This window comes from Maniola jurtina, chromosome 4, assembly GCF_905333055.1.
Source record: "Maniola jurtina chromosome 4, ilManJurt1.1, whole genome shotgun sequence".
NCBI classification, from domain to species: domain Eukaryota; kingdom Metazoa; phylum Arthropoda; class Insecta; order Lepidoptera; family Nymphalidae; genus Maniola; species Maniola jurtina.
In genome coordinates this window covers 14,753,027-14,772,439 of record NC_060032.1, presented here as the reverse complement: position 1 = coordinate 14,772,439, position 19,413 = coordinate 14,753,027, and the positions used below count along the sequence as shown (strand labels likewise).

Sequence of the window (19,413 nt, the reverse complement as noted above, 5' to 3'; positions counted from 1 at the left end):
CCTGGAAGGGGTATGGTGTGGGTAATGGGTATAGAAGGTTTTATAAAACCACACCCCTTTGGTTCCTACACGGCATCGTACCGGAGGCACTGCTTTGCCGGTAGGGTGGTAACTAGCCACGGCCGAAGTCTCCGACTAGACTAGACCTTACCATTACGCTAGGGAACCAGCGCTTACCATTGCGCTAGGGAGCTCGTCAATCTCCTACACACATAACATTCCTAGCTGACAAAAACGTTATCAGTAGACATTCGCATTCGTTTTTTAGCAAACTATAAACAGTTTGTCATCATGGAATTTCGAACAGAGGCAGAAGCAGCTATGTACCTATCTAAGCTATAACTTATAAAACAACCCAGCGCCTAGTTGGGTGTGGAATTTATTTACGCAATTTCCTATTGACAGGTTGTAGTACTCGATGCAATCATGAATCTATGCTGGCCTTAATGCTTTTTTAGAGTTCCGTACTTCAAAAGGAATAAAGGAACCCTTATAGGATCACTTCGTTGTCTATCTGTTTGCAGCGTATGTCAAGAAAAGGGAATCAAAACGTACCTATAGGGGACTTCCCGTGGCAGTTAGGTAGTTTAAATAACGCAGAAAAATCTGAAAATAGTGAATTTGTGGTTGCGTCACAAAAAATTAAAATGCGCTCATGAACAAATAATTAGCTTATTAAATTAATAAATTACATAATAATGACGCTATCCGTCATTAACTTGCAGTGTTGAACATAAAAGTGTTATATCTTGTACGATGGTACGGAACCCTTCTTTCGGGACTTGAGCGTTTTTTTTTTGCATTTGTCAGCCTTGGGGCTCCACTGACCGCAAATAAGTTTAAATAACTGTCGAAGCGTTGCACGACAAAACGGAGTACCTATTTCAAGAGTTTGCGCGTAATCAGGAGCTTTTATCAAAATTTATTACTCCAGCGAAAGATGTCAAGCCTGCTAGTCGGATTGCAGGTTGATTTGTTTTGCTAGATCGACTGAGTTGATCAATGCTACATTATGTCAAACTAACTGATGCCCGCGACTTCGTTCCCGTGGATATAGGTTTTTAAAAATCCCGTGGGAACTCATTGATTTCCCGGGATAAAAAGCCAGTTAAAAAAACTTTTACTTTCAAAATGTTCTTTTAACTTTTAACTCATTTTTCAAACTGGTTTACGTTTATAATTATGCGATTGTAAGTTAAAAAGTTTTATCTATGTTTCTGAATAGTAAAAGCCTCAAAAAATATAATATTTTTCTAGATTAAGTAGGTACAATATCAAATACTCGTAAAAAGCTCTTAAGTTAAGTAGGTACAATTATAGTTCCTATATAAAAGGAGGATAGATACTATTAAATCTACTTGTAGTAGAGTAGATGTTTTATCGGTGTGCTATAATTCTATACCTAGATATTATACCTATTACGTAGCTACTTATTAGAACACCTGTTACTTTATAAATGGCATTAAATTATGTAAGAAAATAGGTTAAATCTATTAAAGTTAATCACCCATTCAATTATATTTTATTATTGTGTACGTATTTTTGATGTGATGAGATAGATAATTTATTTAATATAGCGTTACATATACCTACTTTATACTTATACATCCATACCAAATTAGCTTCACACTGTGTAAGGTAACTTCTTGAAAATAAATTCAAGTTGACAAAAATTTTTGTATAACACTAACTGAGCTTAGTTCTACTTTGTATTTGTTTCATTAAACTAGGTAGATCATGCCCGCGATTTATTCTACGTAGATTTAGGATTTTTTTTAAATCCCATGGGAACTCTTTGATTTTCTAGCATAACAATAGCCCATATCAGTCTTGGATTAGCCTTTCCCATACAATTCCGTCCGCAAAAATACGCTTGAATCTAACGTCATCGTCATTGACAAAGTCAAGAGACTTTTGCAATTTCTCTTGACTTTACATCGATGCCGGGATGGACCAGATCAGATTTCCCTTATCTGTGTACTTACCTTGCCTAGACCATACCAAATTTCTTCAAAATCAATGATAACCCTTATGTACTTATCTGTACTAAGAAAAAGACAGACTAAGAAACAGATTTAGAAACTTCCGCATTTGTAATAAGTATCAAATGGATGTACCTACTTACCTAATTATTCTATAATTGGGGCGTGGCTCCAAGGCCTAAATTCACAGATTTTCTGTCTGTTTGTGTATTATGTTTTACAATGTAAGTTTCTTTGTCTTCAGATGCAGCGACTAGCGCGGTTGCCGGTGCGGCGGTAGGCGTGCCGCTTTCGTGGGAGCCCTTCTACTGCGTGTTGCAGCAGGAGAGGCGGACCTTTTCCGCCTACACTAGTGAAGACTTAGCCGTATGTTTCATATCTTTTGCTTTACAAATCTTGTAATAATAAGTAAATGTAGTTGATAGGCATGCCCAACGTGGCTCCAAGAAGTTGTAATACAACTTACAAGGATGTATGAAGGAACAAAGCGAAGCGAGCGCGCGTTGGAGTGGTACTCCTTCTTGATTAGTTTTCTGGGGTTTTTGATAGTTCTATTGAGAAGTACAAAGTGCAAAGTAGTGTCAACTGTGAACTGGCACACTTATAAGCATCAAATCGCATCGGGAATGGCAATTTTAGTGTTCGTTCGCGTACGTAGCTATACGTTCCGTATTAGACCAGAAACGTTAAGGTCTGACCCACAACAAAAAAAGTACGGAATTTCTGGATAGATAGGTATTATTATGTAACCAACCTTTCTTAAAAAGAGATAACATATTTCAGCACAGCGCTAAACTTTGTTCTTGATTTAAATAACTTCGATATAAAAAACAAAAAACCGTTTAGCACAGTTAATGAAAAGCTAATACCTAACATTTAAAAAAAATAGTAAATTAAAATGTTGCAAACAATGCAGATCACAATTTGTAGTGCCATATTTCAACTTCATAAAACTCGACATCTTGAGCACGAAATATAACAAGATGAATTAATTTATCAAGTTAAATTTTAAATTAATAAAATAATAATGATTTTTTGTTTGTGACTGAACTTTTTATCTTGGTTTTTGGTCAGCAAAATTAACGACGTAGTAGTAGACTTTAAAATGGAGAAAAACGCTAGATTGGTACATTTTTTATGATATATATCTGACCAGTGTAGGTACATTGTTGATTGTTAGTGCAGCATGTGATGTTTGAATAGAAGTACACGCGCTTATAGGTATTGTTTCATATTTTGTAACCGATCGCACAAAAACCGGACGCAGCAATGCAATTAAATCTGACATCAATAGAGCGTAACGAATTTAGTAAAACTATTTCACCCGATTCGCGAATCTAGGACTGAGCCAGTTGTAAAATCAGTTTTTATGCGATTTGTTCATTCACATGCCAGCAATTATATATCAATCAGAACAGCAAGGCCGTACGTAGTACCACGAAATAATGATGTTCATTTTATCATTAGCTTCAACGTGGAGTTTAAAATAACTCAAAATTTAAAAAACCCCCGACACAAAAACCTGTATAAGAAAACTAGAAAAGAGCTGATAACTTTCAAACGACTGAACCGATTTTCTTTGATTATAGCTAAGAACACTCTCGATCAAGCCACATTTCAAACAAATAAAACTAAATTAAAATCGGTTCATTCGTTTAGGAGCCACGATGCCACAGACAGATACACAAATACACAGATACACACGTCAAACTTATAACACCCCTCTTTTTGGGTCGGGGGTTAAAAACAGATTCATCGCATGGAACATTAAGTAAGACCATCGTTACTACATTTTTTTTGTCTAGAAATTATAGTCACTTTCGGCCAATAGTTCCGCTTTCCTAGTTTTTGAGGCAATTGCTTACTTACCTATTTTATGTCTTTAAGGCCTTGATCGTTTTATTGCTAATAGATAAGTAAGTTCTTTAAAGTTTATATTTTTTACAATAAACACTGTTAGTATTGTACCTACATTTTTAAAGTTTCTATATAATTTGGCCTAATCACTAGGCCTAGTGATCTTAAAGGCACTCCGGGTGTGATTTCCAGGGCAGCTGCTAGGAATCCTGCCCGTACCGCAATTTTTGATAATATAGATTAAAAATTCTTTAAAGTATAAAGTAAGTGATTAAGTAAGTGATAAAGTATTAATCAAAACTTAGATGATTCCGTTTTTAACAAGTTAATTATTACCTAATCTATTATTATTATTACTCAGTCTAGGACTTGAAATTTTGCGTGTAGGTTTTCTCTAACATCTGCTAGAAAGGAATGTCAGATATTTCACTGTAGCGAAGCTGGGATAGGTCAGCTAGCGATTTGAATAATTGCACATAGTTTACACCAACTCGTAGCAATAAAAAACCACACTAAAAAGGGTTTAAGGGAAATTAGTTTGTTTTATTGCTAGCAGTGAAAGCGACTGAACTAGACATTTCGGCATAAGTACCGAATAGAGAGCGAGATGAATGCGTGCGCGCACTCTCAGCATTGCGAAGCGATTCATTTCTGATTATCATCATTACAATCATTATTGTAGATAAATGGTAGCACGTGCATTACATCATCGTGTAGCGTAACTGTTTATAGCGTTTTAGGTTTTCGGGAAAACTCTACCTCAGAATATAATAGTACATTCTTTAGCGTAACGAAGAATGTTAAATATGCACGTGGAAGGAAAGGATAACCAAAGATAAGGTGGATGGATTGCGTGAAAGACGAATCGAGGAAATTAGAGCTTTATAAAAATTTAATAGTTTGAAACTTCACTAAACTCCTACAAGATAGAGACAATCACGTTGAATATTTAAGACATTAAAATATTATACTTATTTAGATAAGTATCGGTAGACAGATAAGTATATTACAGAGGACTGTACTCGTAAAATAGTAGCAGTACAGTAAAGTAATTAAAACTTTAATGTGAGAAAATGTTAGCACTGAGGTCAATGTGTTGTTTAGCTTGTTTTATCGTACAGGTTCTCCTGCCTATATTTCTGAAGAGAAGTATGTGTCTACTTAAAGCATCTCTTGCAATACAAACACAATCGCTCACAGTGTAGGCGTATGCGCCGGTTTTCTGCATAAATCAAATCGGACAGTTCAGCTCTCCTCGTTCTATACATATACAGCCTTAGTATAAGGCGTTAGTGTTGATACAATTCGAGCACGGTTCACGACAGTTATTTAACTTGAACGTCGACGCTTCGACAACACTGGCAGGCGTCAAATGTTACATACATTCATGCTAGGTAGCCTATGAGTGGTCTATTTTTCTTTAATTTCAAGTCTTCCGTAGCCTAAATACTTAACATGTCCTCGATTCAGGATTAAACCGAGAGTTACCTCACTCTAGTTCACTCTGATTCGAGCGTGAATACTTTTTAGAGTCAAAGTAATATAGAATTTAACAACTTGTATTAAAGCTCAAGTAAATCAAAGGTCACCGCTCCAAGTGAACGTTGCAAAATTAAAATCGGTGGTACGGATTTTTTAATTTTAAATCAAGGACCTTCATCATGACCGACCCATCGCCGGCTAACTACTGAGCATAGGTCTCGTCTCAGAGTGAGAAGGGTTTAGGCCATAATCTGCCACGATGCTGGTGCCCAGTGCAGATTGGCAGACCTTCACGTCCGTTTAGCTCTGACGTTATTGTCTTTCGACGATGGTGAGATGTGAAATCTCATACTAATCACTCTGTTTATGACTGTAAGAGACTTAAAGTTATTTTCGAATATTGGAAAAAAATACGAGTAAGTACCTACTAAGTATATTCTTCACCAAAAATGATTCAACTTTTGTCTTTACGATGTCTTTTGTCTATAAGAATAACCAATTATAAAAAGTAGGATATCCCTATTGCTTGAAAACCGCTTGAGTTTATTCAATTGAGTCTTTAACTAAAACTTAAGCAAAACTTGTTTGTTCTGAGATTAAATTCAGTTGGGACACCATTCTTTATACAGAATCTAGTAGGTACTTACCTGTACTGTTTAGTAATCTGTTGCAGTAGCACTTTAATACACCAAAGGATATGCAAAATGCGATTTGCATTGACATGTTGAAGATAGTTATAATAAAGGACTAGTGATCTATCGTATATGTAAGTGATAACTAAAATGCTTTTTTCGTGACGTGATGACTAATATGAAAATTATTAACTGTCTCCTCAACAATGCCCTCACAGAAGTAGTTCTTTAAAGCGTTTACATTTGAAATTCATTTAAAAGGAACAACGAGCTATTTAACCTCCTTGCATTAAAACCCTTTGTGCGTAAAGCAAATGTAAATTGGAAACCAGACCAGTATTTACCCACTATCTTATCGCCCTTCGTAGGAATAGCACTCCTATCGTTTAATGGGTATTGGAGAAGTGCTAGTTGAATTAATGGTGTGCATTAGGTACCATTATTGTATGTTGACTTAGCTAGATAATCCTAATTTAGACGAAACATTTTGTAAGAATATGGACTTTAGTTCACTGTCGTGAAGTTTTGACTAGAAAATATTCTAATGTAATTGGAATTGTAAGCAAAGATATACTAATGTTAGGAGATGGAGCATAGTTTTTTAAATATTTAGTGCAAAATAGTACAGACTTAGGAACTACACTACTAGAGCTGAGAGGATCTGTAAAAGACTGTACCTATCTATGTATAGAGAAGAATTAATTGTATATTTAAAAGATATACATATATAACGACATTAAAAAACCGGACAAAAACTGTAAACGGAATTCGTCGGTTAGGTTACCAAGCCATGACTATACGTATGAATCTATGATAGAAGTTGTGCTCTGTCTTGGAGGCGATAAAGGTTTTATACCGCTCTTTTTGCTCAACGTTTCTGATACGAACCGCTAAGATGTGGAATGCCCTTCCGGGATTCGTGTTTCCTGCCACGTATAATCTAAATACCTTCCAGGCGTAAATATATAATACTAGCTGACGCCCGCGACTTCGTCCGCGTGGATTTGGGTTTTTCGAAATCCCGTGGGAACTCTTTAGTTTTCCGGGATACAAAGTAGCCTCTCCTAGACCTTATCATCGCTTTTTGTTACGCATAATATTTGTCGTCAAGCGCAAGCCTATCTTGCAAAAAAAAATCATTAGCCCAATTTAAGCTGGTTTTAAACTGTTATAATGTACGGTATAGTGACTGTTTTAAAGGTTTTTGTCATAGTAATATCAGATAATATTATGTGTCCCCGTGACCATGAGCCTTGAAAGGCGATCGAAGATAATAAAATCAATTTCAATGTTTTCGTTTTATAAATAACAATTAAGACCCAATGAATATTTACAATGTCGCTGCTTTAAAATGCAAAATGTTCGATTTTTTATAAGGTTGTTGAAATAAAGAGTAAGGTAATATATATTGAAGTAGACACCTAGGTAGGATTTTTGCGTAGGTAAATAAAGTTTTCCTAAAATTTTACTCATTTTATCGTCATTGCGTCGCATTTATAAGAAGAACAAAACAATATTTCATATTCAGTTATTCATCATCCTTATTACAACTTTTTTCTAATTTTTCACTTGAACAATTATTATCGTATTGCCAACTATACAATATACATGCCATTTATTATTTATCTTAATTACTTCTTGATTTTATTTACAACTTAATAATCGAATCCATTTTATTGTTACACGCAACCCGACAGTCATTTCCGGGGTTCTATCTGGACTATAAGGTAAGAAGTTAATGCTAGTTTTTTTCGTTTGCCTCATGCGTTTTGTGACACATTGTTTTATAGCTTTTTACCATAGAAAAAAAAGAAGGAGCTTATCAAGTGATCCTAATATTAAACGTTTTGGGCAAAAACAGGACATGGACTCATTTTGTAAATATTCTGTGTGAATACTGTGTGTCTGTGTATTTTTTGAAAAAACTTGTTTTATAACTTTTTTGAAAACCTCTTTTATAGATCATAGCTTAAAAGTCATGAAAATGGTTACTTATTTAACATACTTACGTGAAAATGTGCTCAAGTTCCCACATAATGTAATTTCAAGTGTTCGATGATTAGCAAGTTTGTTTTAAAGTTTCTAGTATCTAATCGTTATGTGTATTACTTTCTTTTTGACCGATGTTTTAAATTTTGCAATTGCCTTTAGAGTTGAAGATGACTATGTAATTACGAGTGGTTTTCAATTTACTATCGCCTAGAATTAATATCAAAATTCAGGGCATTCTGAACCAGTTGCATTCAAAAGCACTTGTGTATGTTTATTTAAATAAACATCGGTCTATTTCTATTTAAAACAATGACAATGTTTGCGAGTGTTTTGCATACGTAATGAAGATACTGTCTAAAGTTATTAATCTCTTTTAGGTACCTAATTGAATTTTATATAGCTTAGGTAAGTCTAGATATGGGTAAACGTTGAATTCAAATTTATTGTTTATATAAGTTTGAAGGTAACTTCAAACGTGGATAGTGTTATGTTAACCCGGGTAAACCTAGGTTTACTTCTTGTATTACCCGTAACCTACTGTTTAATATTACCTTAAAAGTACGTAGTTGTAAATAAACTCGGAGTGTTATAATTTGTGTTTAGGAGTGACAAGTGCTCTACTTTCCTTTAGTGACCTTAATAATTTATTATTGTATTGTAGTGTTATTAAATCTATTCTACACCCGTTGCGTGTCATACCTGTTTGTTTGATCCGGTATTTCGTCTGTATTTCAATATATTGCCTTTTATTGAAATGTTACAACCAACATTTCGTCTATCCACCTGTCATAGAATTATACTATACCAATTAAGGATATTTTACCCGTGTAGTTACAACCTTCTTTTGAAATGTATGAAACATGATACATATGAAGCGATCGTTTGTGGCGGTATTTTTAAGAGGTTTAAGTTTTTGTTATTTATTTTGTTAAAACTGCGTTTAGAATAAGTTTAGATGATTACGAGTAAATGATATTTCAAACGAGTTTTCAAATTACGTAGGTAGGTGCCTATAAATTGAATTTATTTGCTAGCAAGGTATAAATTACAGGCTAATGCAATGTTTACATAGAGACATAAACGTAGCTTAGGTATTTATTGCATGTCGGTTATCCAGATTCTTGGAAGTGTTGGTTCAGTGCGATGTCCTAAATGAAAACACATTGGCTGATGTCACTCTCCACATGTGTGAATATAGTGATCTCCAAGCCGTTTTATAGGTACCTATTTAAATAATACATTTTTTGCTGTGGTTTTAATTCGAAATTAACTCATGCCTAATGGCTTTTTTCCTTATTTTGTAAACCAATCAAACTTAAAAGGGCAATACTTAGTAATGCTATAATTAACCACGAACATAAATGTGTTTTTTTTTTGTTTGGCAATCATTTCTTGCTGAACGTTTTTTCATTTTCCATCATCAAATAGATTGATAGATATTTTTTAAGATCTAAATATTTGAAAATCATTTTCCCTCATCGTTTGATCAGAACTACAATTCAGTCTCTACGGCAATCGTCTGAGAAAATAACTCCCTTCTGCAGTGTTCGCATTACATTTCAAAATGGGGTTATTCAAGGGGCGGACCAACAAATTCCTGAAAGGCCGTCAACGCATTGGCGGTTCCTCTGGTACTGCAAATGTTCATTGACGGCGGTAATCACTTAACAATAGGTGACCCGCCGGTTGGTGGTGAAGTAAAAATTCGTGAGGAAACCTGCATGCCTGGGAGTTCTCTCCCATAATGTTCTCAAAGATGTGTGCAGCCTGCCAATCCACACTGGGCCAGCGTGGCAGACTATAATCATAATCATAATCATAATCATATTCTTTATTTGCTGAATACAGGTAAAAAAAGTTGTACAAAGAGCATACAATGAGTCCAATGTATTCACCATTTCTGGCATGCAAATATAGTAATTAATATAATAATTAATTAGTCAAATAGTACAATGTCAAAAATTAAAATATGTTAAAAATTAATATTATGTCACAATAAAATTATTATTATACCTATATTATTTTACAGTGCCAACATGTCATTTATTGAATAAAAACATTTATTTATCAACCACGAAAAAAGATCTTTTTTGAAACGTGCTAAAGAAGTTAACTGACGTAAGCCTGGGGGTAGTTTATTATATATTTTTATGCACATGGCATGACTACACTTTCGGTATGCTGCATTATTGGCTCTATATGTTGTTACTAGTCGATCCCTATTTCTTGAGTTCCTCGGATAAATATCACGTGCTTTGCTAAACAAATATTCGTGTTGTTTAACAAATACACAAATATCAAATATATACATAGACGGGAGTGGGAGAATGTGTAATTGTTGAAATAATGGTCGACAGGAGTCCAAGTAGAAGGCTCCTGTCATAGCCCTTACACACCTCTTTTGTGCTATAAACGCCCTATTAGCTTCACTAGAGTTTCCCCACAATATCAATCCGTATCGGAGCACTGACGCAACGTATCCATGATAAGCTGCAAGAACCGTATTTGGTAAGGCTGTTTTACGCAATCTATAAAGCACGTACACGTATCGATTAATCTTTTTGCATACCATGTCAACATGTTCCTTCCACTTAAGATTTTTATCTAGTAGTAATCCTAGGAACTTAGTATGCAGTGCTTCTTCAATTTGATTATCATTATATTTTATATTAAGACTGAAGTTATTCGATCTGTTACTTATACTGAATTGCATGTAGGTAGTCTTGTTGATATTTACTTGTAGGTTATTATCGTTTAGCCAATTCACGATAGTATTTATTTCATCATTGATGTCTTTTTCATATTTATTAATTTCAGCATTATTATTACCTGTCACGACTATAGATATGTCATCCGCAAATAAATAGCAATCATTTTTTGTTACACAAGGTAGGTCATTAATGTAGGTCAAAAATAGTAATGGTCCAAGGACGCTTCCTTGTGGAACACCAAATTTGTTAAGTTTAAAGTCAGAACGTTGAGGAACTATAGTACCACTATCGTCAATAGAATTTATTTCCACACATTGCTTGCGATTTTTTAGGTATGATTCTATCCAGCTAAGCGCCGGTTCTCTGATTCCATTTTGCTCCAACTTGTTCAAGAGGATGCTGTGCGAAACGAAATCGAAAGCTTTACTCATATCAAAGAATACGACACATGTGGGTTTTTTAGAATCTATGTATTCTGATATTTTGTTAGTTAATTGGAATGCCGCTAGGGTCGTGGACTTGTTCTTTTGAAATCCAAATTGCTGTTTGTTAATTATATTATTTTTTGTAAGAAATTTCGATAGTCGATCATACATTGCTTTTTCGAAGATTTTTGAGAAAATAGGCACAAGTGTAATTGGACGGTAGTTATTGAGGCTCTTTCTATCATCTTTTTTATGTAATGGTTTTACTACTGATATTTTGAGAGCATCGGGAAATTCGCCGTTTATAAAAGATAAGTTAACTAAGTGTGTCAAAACTGGTACAAGTTCACATGTACATGTTTTAATGATTTTCGTTATAATTTCATCATAACCTACTGATTTAGTGTTGCGTAATGATTGTATTAGTTTTATCATTTCATTTTCAGATATAGGAGTAAGAAACAAACTAGCACCTGTTTTATTTTGGTTTATGTTACTATTTATTTTGGATTTTGTAGCTTGTGTTTTAAAGTTTTTATCACTATTATTTGTCAAATTTATCCAGAAATCATTAAAACTATTTGCTATATCTTTAGCATTAGTAATTTTATTGTTATTTACTGATATTGATTCTATACATGTGTCATTGTTGTCACTTTTTGTCTCATTATTAATAATTTTCCAAGTGGCATAACATAAATTTTTACTGTTTGCTATATATTTAGAATTAGTCAATTTTCTTGCCGTAGTGATACAATATTTTAATGTTTTCGCATAATTAGTATACTTACTCTTAATGCTGTCGTCATTTTTTTTAAAAGTTAAATATGGCCTCAAACCTTCTCATATTGAAAGTAGGCTCGTTCTCAGTAGTGGGCCGGCGATGGGGTGGATGATGATTTATTTTGTTATATAGTCTTTTGGCTTGAATAACATAATAACCGACAGACCACACACGAATGCTTTGAAAATCTCTATTTTTCTGAGTTCCTCCATATGGCATGACTTTGTAAGACAAAAATAGCATGGTGAACAACATGTCTTGCAGTAAAAGATCAGAATAATATAACTATATTTTTAAAACCTCTTAAGGACATACAGTTGACAAAAATAAGCGCATTTTCGTCACTAGGGAACTAAGCAGGTATTTTAAAACTTCATAAAGGTAGGTTCATAAAGGCTTACCTACACTCTGAGAATCGAAAATGTGCGTGCGCAGCCGCGGGCATCCGTCAGTCTTAAATTAAAGGAAAATATGGGGAGACTTCTTAAAATCACCGTTTGAAAACGATTTGTCATGAGATTTGCGTGAATATTTGCCAAATTACTATGACTCATGCTATGTCGGTGAACTTTGCAGACAGCTACTGTACTGATTTCAGAAAAGGGTATTTATTGTTGGTTACATAAGTTATTTACTAGTTTAGGTAGGTGCCTTTGAATAATAAGTTACATGTGTTTTCTTAGACACTGTTCGAAAATTCCTACTACTTTCGTTTTCGTTTTATTTCGATTGATATTTTCTCTATTCTGAACTATTCTATTATAATAGGCAACTGAGATTAACTTCATTTCTATAAAAAGTATTTAAATACAGGGAATCATAAAAATTCAACTTAGTAGGTAGGTAATAGCATACCTTCATCGATTCTTATTAATTCTGTCCTTGTATTTACATATTGTATTGATGGCAAACTGTATCTGCTGTAGTACTTAGTCCAACCTTAGGCATTGTCTACTATCGCCTAAGTGATCATTTCTCTGTAGCAGTTGGTATAAACAGCTTAGGCTGCCTTGATGCTCGGGCGTCCGATTGGAAGCTTTTGAGCATTTCATCGTTGCCGTAGAGGTTTGAGCTTTTTTAGACTGAATGGCTGCTAGAGAGACCCTCAGGCAATAGTAGCCAATTTGGGCCTAGCGTATAATAAGAACTTCAACAACAACTTGTATAATATGATTAGTACCCGTTTCATTTTATCACAAATCATACAATTAAGTGCTTCCTCCGGCTACGAAGCATTCAATTAGAAATGATAGCTATCGATCATTTCAGTCAAGTATCGTATCTTAATAGCTTTACAAAATAATACCCCTTATGTTGTTAAGAATAGATGCTATAATAAAGTAGGTATAGCTTGTAATAAAGCGACGAAGCTCAAAGCCAATGTCGGTTATTCTAAGCCTATGTCTGCATTATGCAGCCAATAAAATGATTTTGTTTTATTTAAAGATATTTTGGATTACGTAACATTAATCATAGGTACCTACTTAAACATAACATTAGATGAAATTACTCAGGAAGATTAGCTAGCTACATCTGGATTTTTTTACAGATCTTTTATTAAACGAACTTATAACGTATGTGTGAACGAGTTGACTGAACGATAAAATTTAAATAGTAAAGAAGAATGAAAGTAAGTAGGTACTTACTACAACTCCTGTATTTTCTTCGGTTACAACAGCTTACAACGCGTCTTTATCTTCTTGTAAGGAAAATAGTTGTCGTCCATATTATTGCAGTAGTTAATGTTTCGACCTCAATACTCTTTCAGGATCGGTTGGATCGTCGAAATGACATCAACTGCGAAAATATAGTTTACTTTTTAGGGTTCCGTAACTAAAGATTAAAGACGGAGCCCTATTAATGTCACTCTACTGTCTGTCTGTCTGTCCGTCCGTCCGCATGTCACAGGTCTCTAGAGTTACAAACCTGAAATTTTGGTATTTGGTGCAGAACGTTGATCCAAAACCAAATATTGAATTAAAAATTTAATTAAATTATTTTTCAGGGGGGAGCCCCCCATATAAAAAATGAGCGAAATGGGGGGGTCGTCAAAGTTGTCAGTTTTAGACCATTTTCCGGGGGCTACTTATCTCAAAAACTAAACAATAGTTTGGAATATGAAATTTCGGTATATTATGTACCGTAATATTATACTGTATTTAAAAAACATTAACATCTTGGAATTATTAGATCTAATAAAATAAAAGGGCGGGCAGTTCGTAATGTCTGTTCAACCCATGATGCTTTCTCTGACCTATAAATAGGTTCTATTAGTGAGCATACAGATGGAATGTTTGTTTGTCTTTACTGTGTGAGCGTTTCGATGAATTTTTAATGTGTAATTGGGTCAAAGTGATCTATGAATTCGTTTTAAACTTTATTGATTTACATGTACATATGATGAAGACACATCATCATCATCGACCCATCGCCGGCCTACTACTGAGCACTTGATAATCTTCACACATCTTCGACAACATTGTGGAGAACTCTCAGGCATGCAGGTTTCCTTACGATGTTTTCCTTCACCGTGATATTTAATTGCTTAAAACGCACATAACTTCAAAAAGTTAGAGGTGACGGGTCCAAAATCGAATCCACGATCCCCCGATTAGGAGGTCGACGCGACTCATCGGTTATGATATCAGATACGTCTTGGTATCATCTTATTGCAAGGCATCATGATCATAGAATGAAAAACCGGCCAAGTGCGAGTCAGACTCGCGCACTCAGGGTTCCGTACTCGGGTGTTTTTTTCCAACATGTTGCACGATAAATCAAAACTATTATACATACAAATAAATAAAAATCTGTTTTAGAATGTACAGGTAAAGCCCTTTCTTATTATACCCCATTTGGTATAGTTATCTTACTTTGAAAATTGAAACGGACAGACAGACAGAACAGACAACAAAGTGATTCTATAAGGGTTCCGTTTTTCCTTTTGAGGTACGGAACCCTTATAAGTATTAAAAGCTTTAAAACAAATTGAGTTTTAATGACTTAGCTACTTTAAATCCTATAAATCATTCAGGTGGCGAAGACCGGTCGTAAAATATACTCATGTAAATACCTAAAAGAAAAGCTTTTCATTAGCAAGCGGAGAGGGGAAATATTTTCTGATTAATTTTATTCTTTTAGCCTGATGAAACGTTTCGGTGAAGCGTTAATGTGTAATTAAGCCAATCTGGGTGTCGTTTCATGTCGTTATTATTGGATAAGACGCGCCGGTTTTATGTATTGCATGCATTTTATTTGTAATTTAATTTAAATACAGCGCTTTTCAACTTATCTTCGTTAAAATGAAGCGTGTGTACTTTAAAATTACTTTTGTTTACTAATTTTATTTATCTAAATTGTGGTATAGTACATATTTGCCAAGTATGTTAAATAATTCTGTTTGCTGTCCATATGCTAAGAAGTAGCTAACCCCAAATAGCAGTTTTTAAGTTATCGCCAAAAAATAAATTTAGAAAAACGGATGTTTCTAAAGAACGGGCTGTCCTAAAATCAAGTAGCTATTTATTAGAACTATTTGCCTAACTTTGTGGTCATATATTGTAGCTATAGCTTTGTCCTATTCTCATGCTTAAATTTATTTGCACTGGGTCTCATGTTGAATTGGATCGTTGGATTTATATGCCCAATGTACACTCGATTTTACGATATAGTTCAATAGTATTTGATATCAGAAATTTAAGATGCGATAACGTCCATTCATTTTTAACATTGCGTCTATTGAAGTGATTCAGGGCATATTAGAAAGGAGATAGAAGGACGTGGGAACATAATTGCTATAATTACAGTATTGATGTATTATTAATATAATGCATACTATAGAAACCTGCCTACTTGTATCAGGTGACATTACCTTTGAGTAAAGTTGTATAATCATACAACCTATTATCTCATAATATGCTTAGCAATCTTTGAATTATGTTACTACATACTAAATACCTATTAACAGTGACTCAGCTAAAAAGGAATTTGCTCTATAACAATGATATTATTAAATAAAGTGAATTCCCATATCTAGTGTATTTTCTCGCTGAAGCCCCAGAAGGCGTGAATTGATTTTGATAGTTTGGTTTGGTTCGATTTATAAAACATTTCATTAAGGATTAACAGCACATACATATTATTATGAGCTTGCTTTACTATGCAGAGTGAATTTTGTAATATTAATTATTTAGTTAGGATTTTCTGTTAAGTAATTTCATTACTAGCCAGGCGTTTAAAAGTTGGCGGCTTGTCACCCCTGTGCCTTGGAGAGCACGTAAATCCGTCGGTCCTGCGCCTGACCTCACCGGTCGTGTCGGATGTCCGAGTGAATAGAGATGCACCTGTGTTTGCGCAAATACTTGGCTAATCTCTATGAAGATTGGCCGCCTTGACCGAAATTCGGTCGGAAGGGCATATTATTATTATTACGTATTTATTTATCATTGCCATTGGTAACTAGTATGGGGGTGATAGTGGTGGTAAATAATATATCAAATTGAATTAATCATATTCTTTCTTTATTTGCTGAATACAGGTAATTGGAACAGTAATATTCTGTAGCCGGTCTCTTGCTGCCTACGAGTATTTGTTTACGTCATTCCGCCAAAAGTACCTGCGATCATCGATCAAGACAAAAAAAATATATTACATTCTCATTTTTATTTCCCAGGCAGCAAATAACAACGGAGAATATGCGACACGGAGCTTACCACGAGTCAGGATAGACGGTGGCAATGCAGCAGGCAATGGAGTCCGGTTACGATGTTGGGCCGCGCCTCCGTCCATCACAGAAGAAGAGGCAGAAGATGATATCGAGGAAGATGCTATTTCACTACGGGCATTACCATTACAAGGTAAGACTGCTTGGAGTTTAAAACTAACGGTATATTTTTAAAAAATACAGCATATAGCGCTGTCTAGTGTTGAATAGCATTCTACTGCGATTGCTACGTCATCTTGTGTTGAATAGCATTACTACTGCTGTGGCTACGCCATCTAGTGATGAGAAGAAAAGAAAATGAAGGGCGCCATCTATGGATTACATGTGTAAGTGTTGTTGTGAAACTAGATGGCGTTGATATCAACATTTCATATTTTTTTATACTTGTACTACTAGACACTAGATGACTCTATCGTAATTCAAGTTTGTCTGAAATTCAGCCTTTGCACAACAAATTAATCTTGTTAAAAGTTGTCACGTCGTCGTTATTATATTTTAATTAAATTATAAATCTGCGATTTTAATAAGTTCATTTTTTTTTAATATGTATTATGAATTTTAATTTTTGTAATATTAGTATATGTTAGTTATTCAAGAATACGAGTAAAAGTGGGTCATTAGTCACAGACCATTAAATTGATGTGAGCATTTCTTTGTAGCTGTTGACGTTTATAACTCATTTAATGATATTTTAATTAAAGACCGGATTGCAACATGGACGGAGAGATGGAACAGAGAGTTCGAGACAAATGTAATATGTAGTTTGGGGCCTTATGCCGTTGATGAAATGCCCCCTACCTACAATGTATTCCGGCAAGATGCCCTGTAGAAACCAAAGGACCCAAAGGGTATGGGGCATGGGTCTAATAATCAAAGGGGTATGGGTTTAATAAAAACTGCCTTTAGCTCGCTTCCATCTTAGACTGCATCATCACTTACCACCAGGTGAGATTGCAGTAAAAGACTAACTTGTATCTCAATAAAAAAATGAAGTTGCGAGTACTAGACTTTATTGTAAAAAACTAAAAACTAGTGGCAGCCCTACACCAAATGACAATTGACGCAGTGTCACGCTCGCGCACCCATCCGCTTCAAATCGATTATAGTGGGCTTTACGCCCCAACTGCATACTTAACTACAACTGTTTCCCCTTTACGGATGCCCAGATTATTTTAAAAATTCCTTACAATGTCCAGCATGAATCTCTTGGTTGAGATGATTTTTTCCGACTTCATTCACATTATTACAATTAAAAAAACGGATATTACAAAAACGGATCTCTAATTTTTTTGAGAGTAAAATGTAGCCTATCTCACTCAAGATAATTATAGCTTTCTACTGGTAAAAGAATTTTCAAAATCGTTATAAGTTCCAGAGATTACCCCTTACAAACAACTTAACAAAGTAAGTTATTAGTATAAATAGTAAGTTTTGTAGATTGCTCCCTTCTTAATTGCACCTATAACAAGTGTCTGTGCATGGAGTACCGTCAATAAAGTACAGCTCATAAAGCAATACAATTTTCACCGTCTGATGGCCGGCGCCCTTCCCTCGTCTGGCGCAATCGAGCTAAAATGGACACAATTAGGGCCCGGCGATTTTAATTGACATTGCTCCCTAAACGCGTCCCTGACGGTGTGACATTTAATCCCCATTGCAATAAACCAAGCGAGTACAGCTTACGGATTAATTTTTTGAGTCAGTTTTAAAAATCCTTCGATTATTAGTTAGTGCAAGTATTTTTTTTTTAAAGTTTATTAGAAATATTATATTTATTTATTTAGCTAGGTATAGAAGCTTGCAGTGGCTAAAGATAAAAACTGTTACAACTATGTATAATTTACATTAATTTTCAATTTATGTTCTTTATGTCGTAATTTTTCTTGAGGTGATGTGTCATCCCAGGGAACACGGGATCGATTGACGAAGCTAAAATAGAAGACGTTACCGGTGTGAGACGAGACTGCATTTCTATATTAGTAACGAGTTCAGCTCTTGTTTTTCTAAACGCTTTAACATACTTTTACGAAACATTCTATCTCTTTCTAGGGTTCCGTATCTCGGGCGAAAAAAGAAATCCTTATAGAATCACTTCGTTGTTAATCTGTCTGTCGTGTCTGTCATAAACACTAAGGAAATCAAAAACTATAGGGTACTTCCCGTTGATCTAAAATCATGAAACTTGGCAGGCAGCAATGTGATATACCTAGCACAAGTAAGTAAATGGAAAAATCTGAAAACTGCTGTAAAGTAGATTTGTTATAAAATATAGGTGGGTACGTATCTACATACATATTAATTAATTATGTTTATAATAATTTATACTCGACGTGCATGAAGACATCATGCGTCTTTTTATAAAGAAATTCTATAACATTAAAAGGAAATAATTTACACAAAAGCAGGAAAAACCACCGGATGTGGTTTTTTTGTGTTAGAAAACATTTGTATGAAAAGAAAACTTTAGGTCGCAAGTTGACGTCAGTTTAAATTTCAAATGTTTTAATTGATTCGTAAAAAATTGACTCATACTCAGTGGTGTGGTGGACTAATTGAACGCTTGGCACCGCTTACACATCGGTTCCTGTGAACTCAACGTACACCCATGTATGACCTGAATATTAATGTGCTCAAAGCTTTATAATACAAAGCCAACCCATCATTCTAATCGCTTGAAACATAAAGGCTACTTTACCATAGTAAAAGTTACATTCGCCGTGTGATGTCCATACTCCATACGCACGACAATGCGGTTAGGAAGAATTGTTTTATAAGTGCTCGACACGACGATGACTACAGGGTATTGCAGAGGCATTTAAAAACTC

At 34.7% G+C, this 19,413-nt stretch overlaps 1 protein-coding gene across 3 annotated transcripts in view; it reads left to right on the top strand.

Moving 5' to 3' along the window:
- Positions 1-19,413, top strand: part of LOC123864117 (ras GTPase-activating protein raskol) — a 214,596-nt gene that overhangs the window by 58,866 nt on the left and 136,317 nt on the right. For all 3 annotated transcript variants that reach the window (XM_045904345.1, XM_045904340.1, XM_045904339.1), the window contains 2 exons: positions 2,227-2,348; positions 16,538-16,721. In XM_045904345.1, the coding sequence (XP_045760301.1) occupies positions 2,227-2,348; positions 16,538-16,721 (306 nt within the window). The remainder of the gene's footprint in view (positions 1-2,226; positions 2,349-16,537; positions 16,722-19,413) is intronic.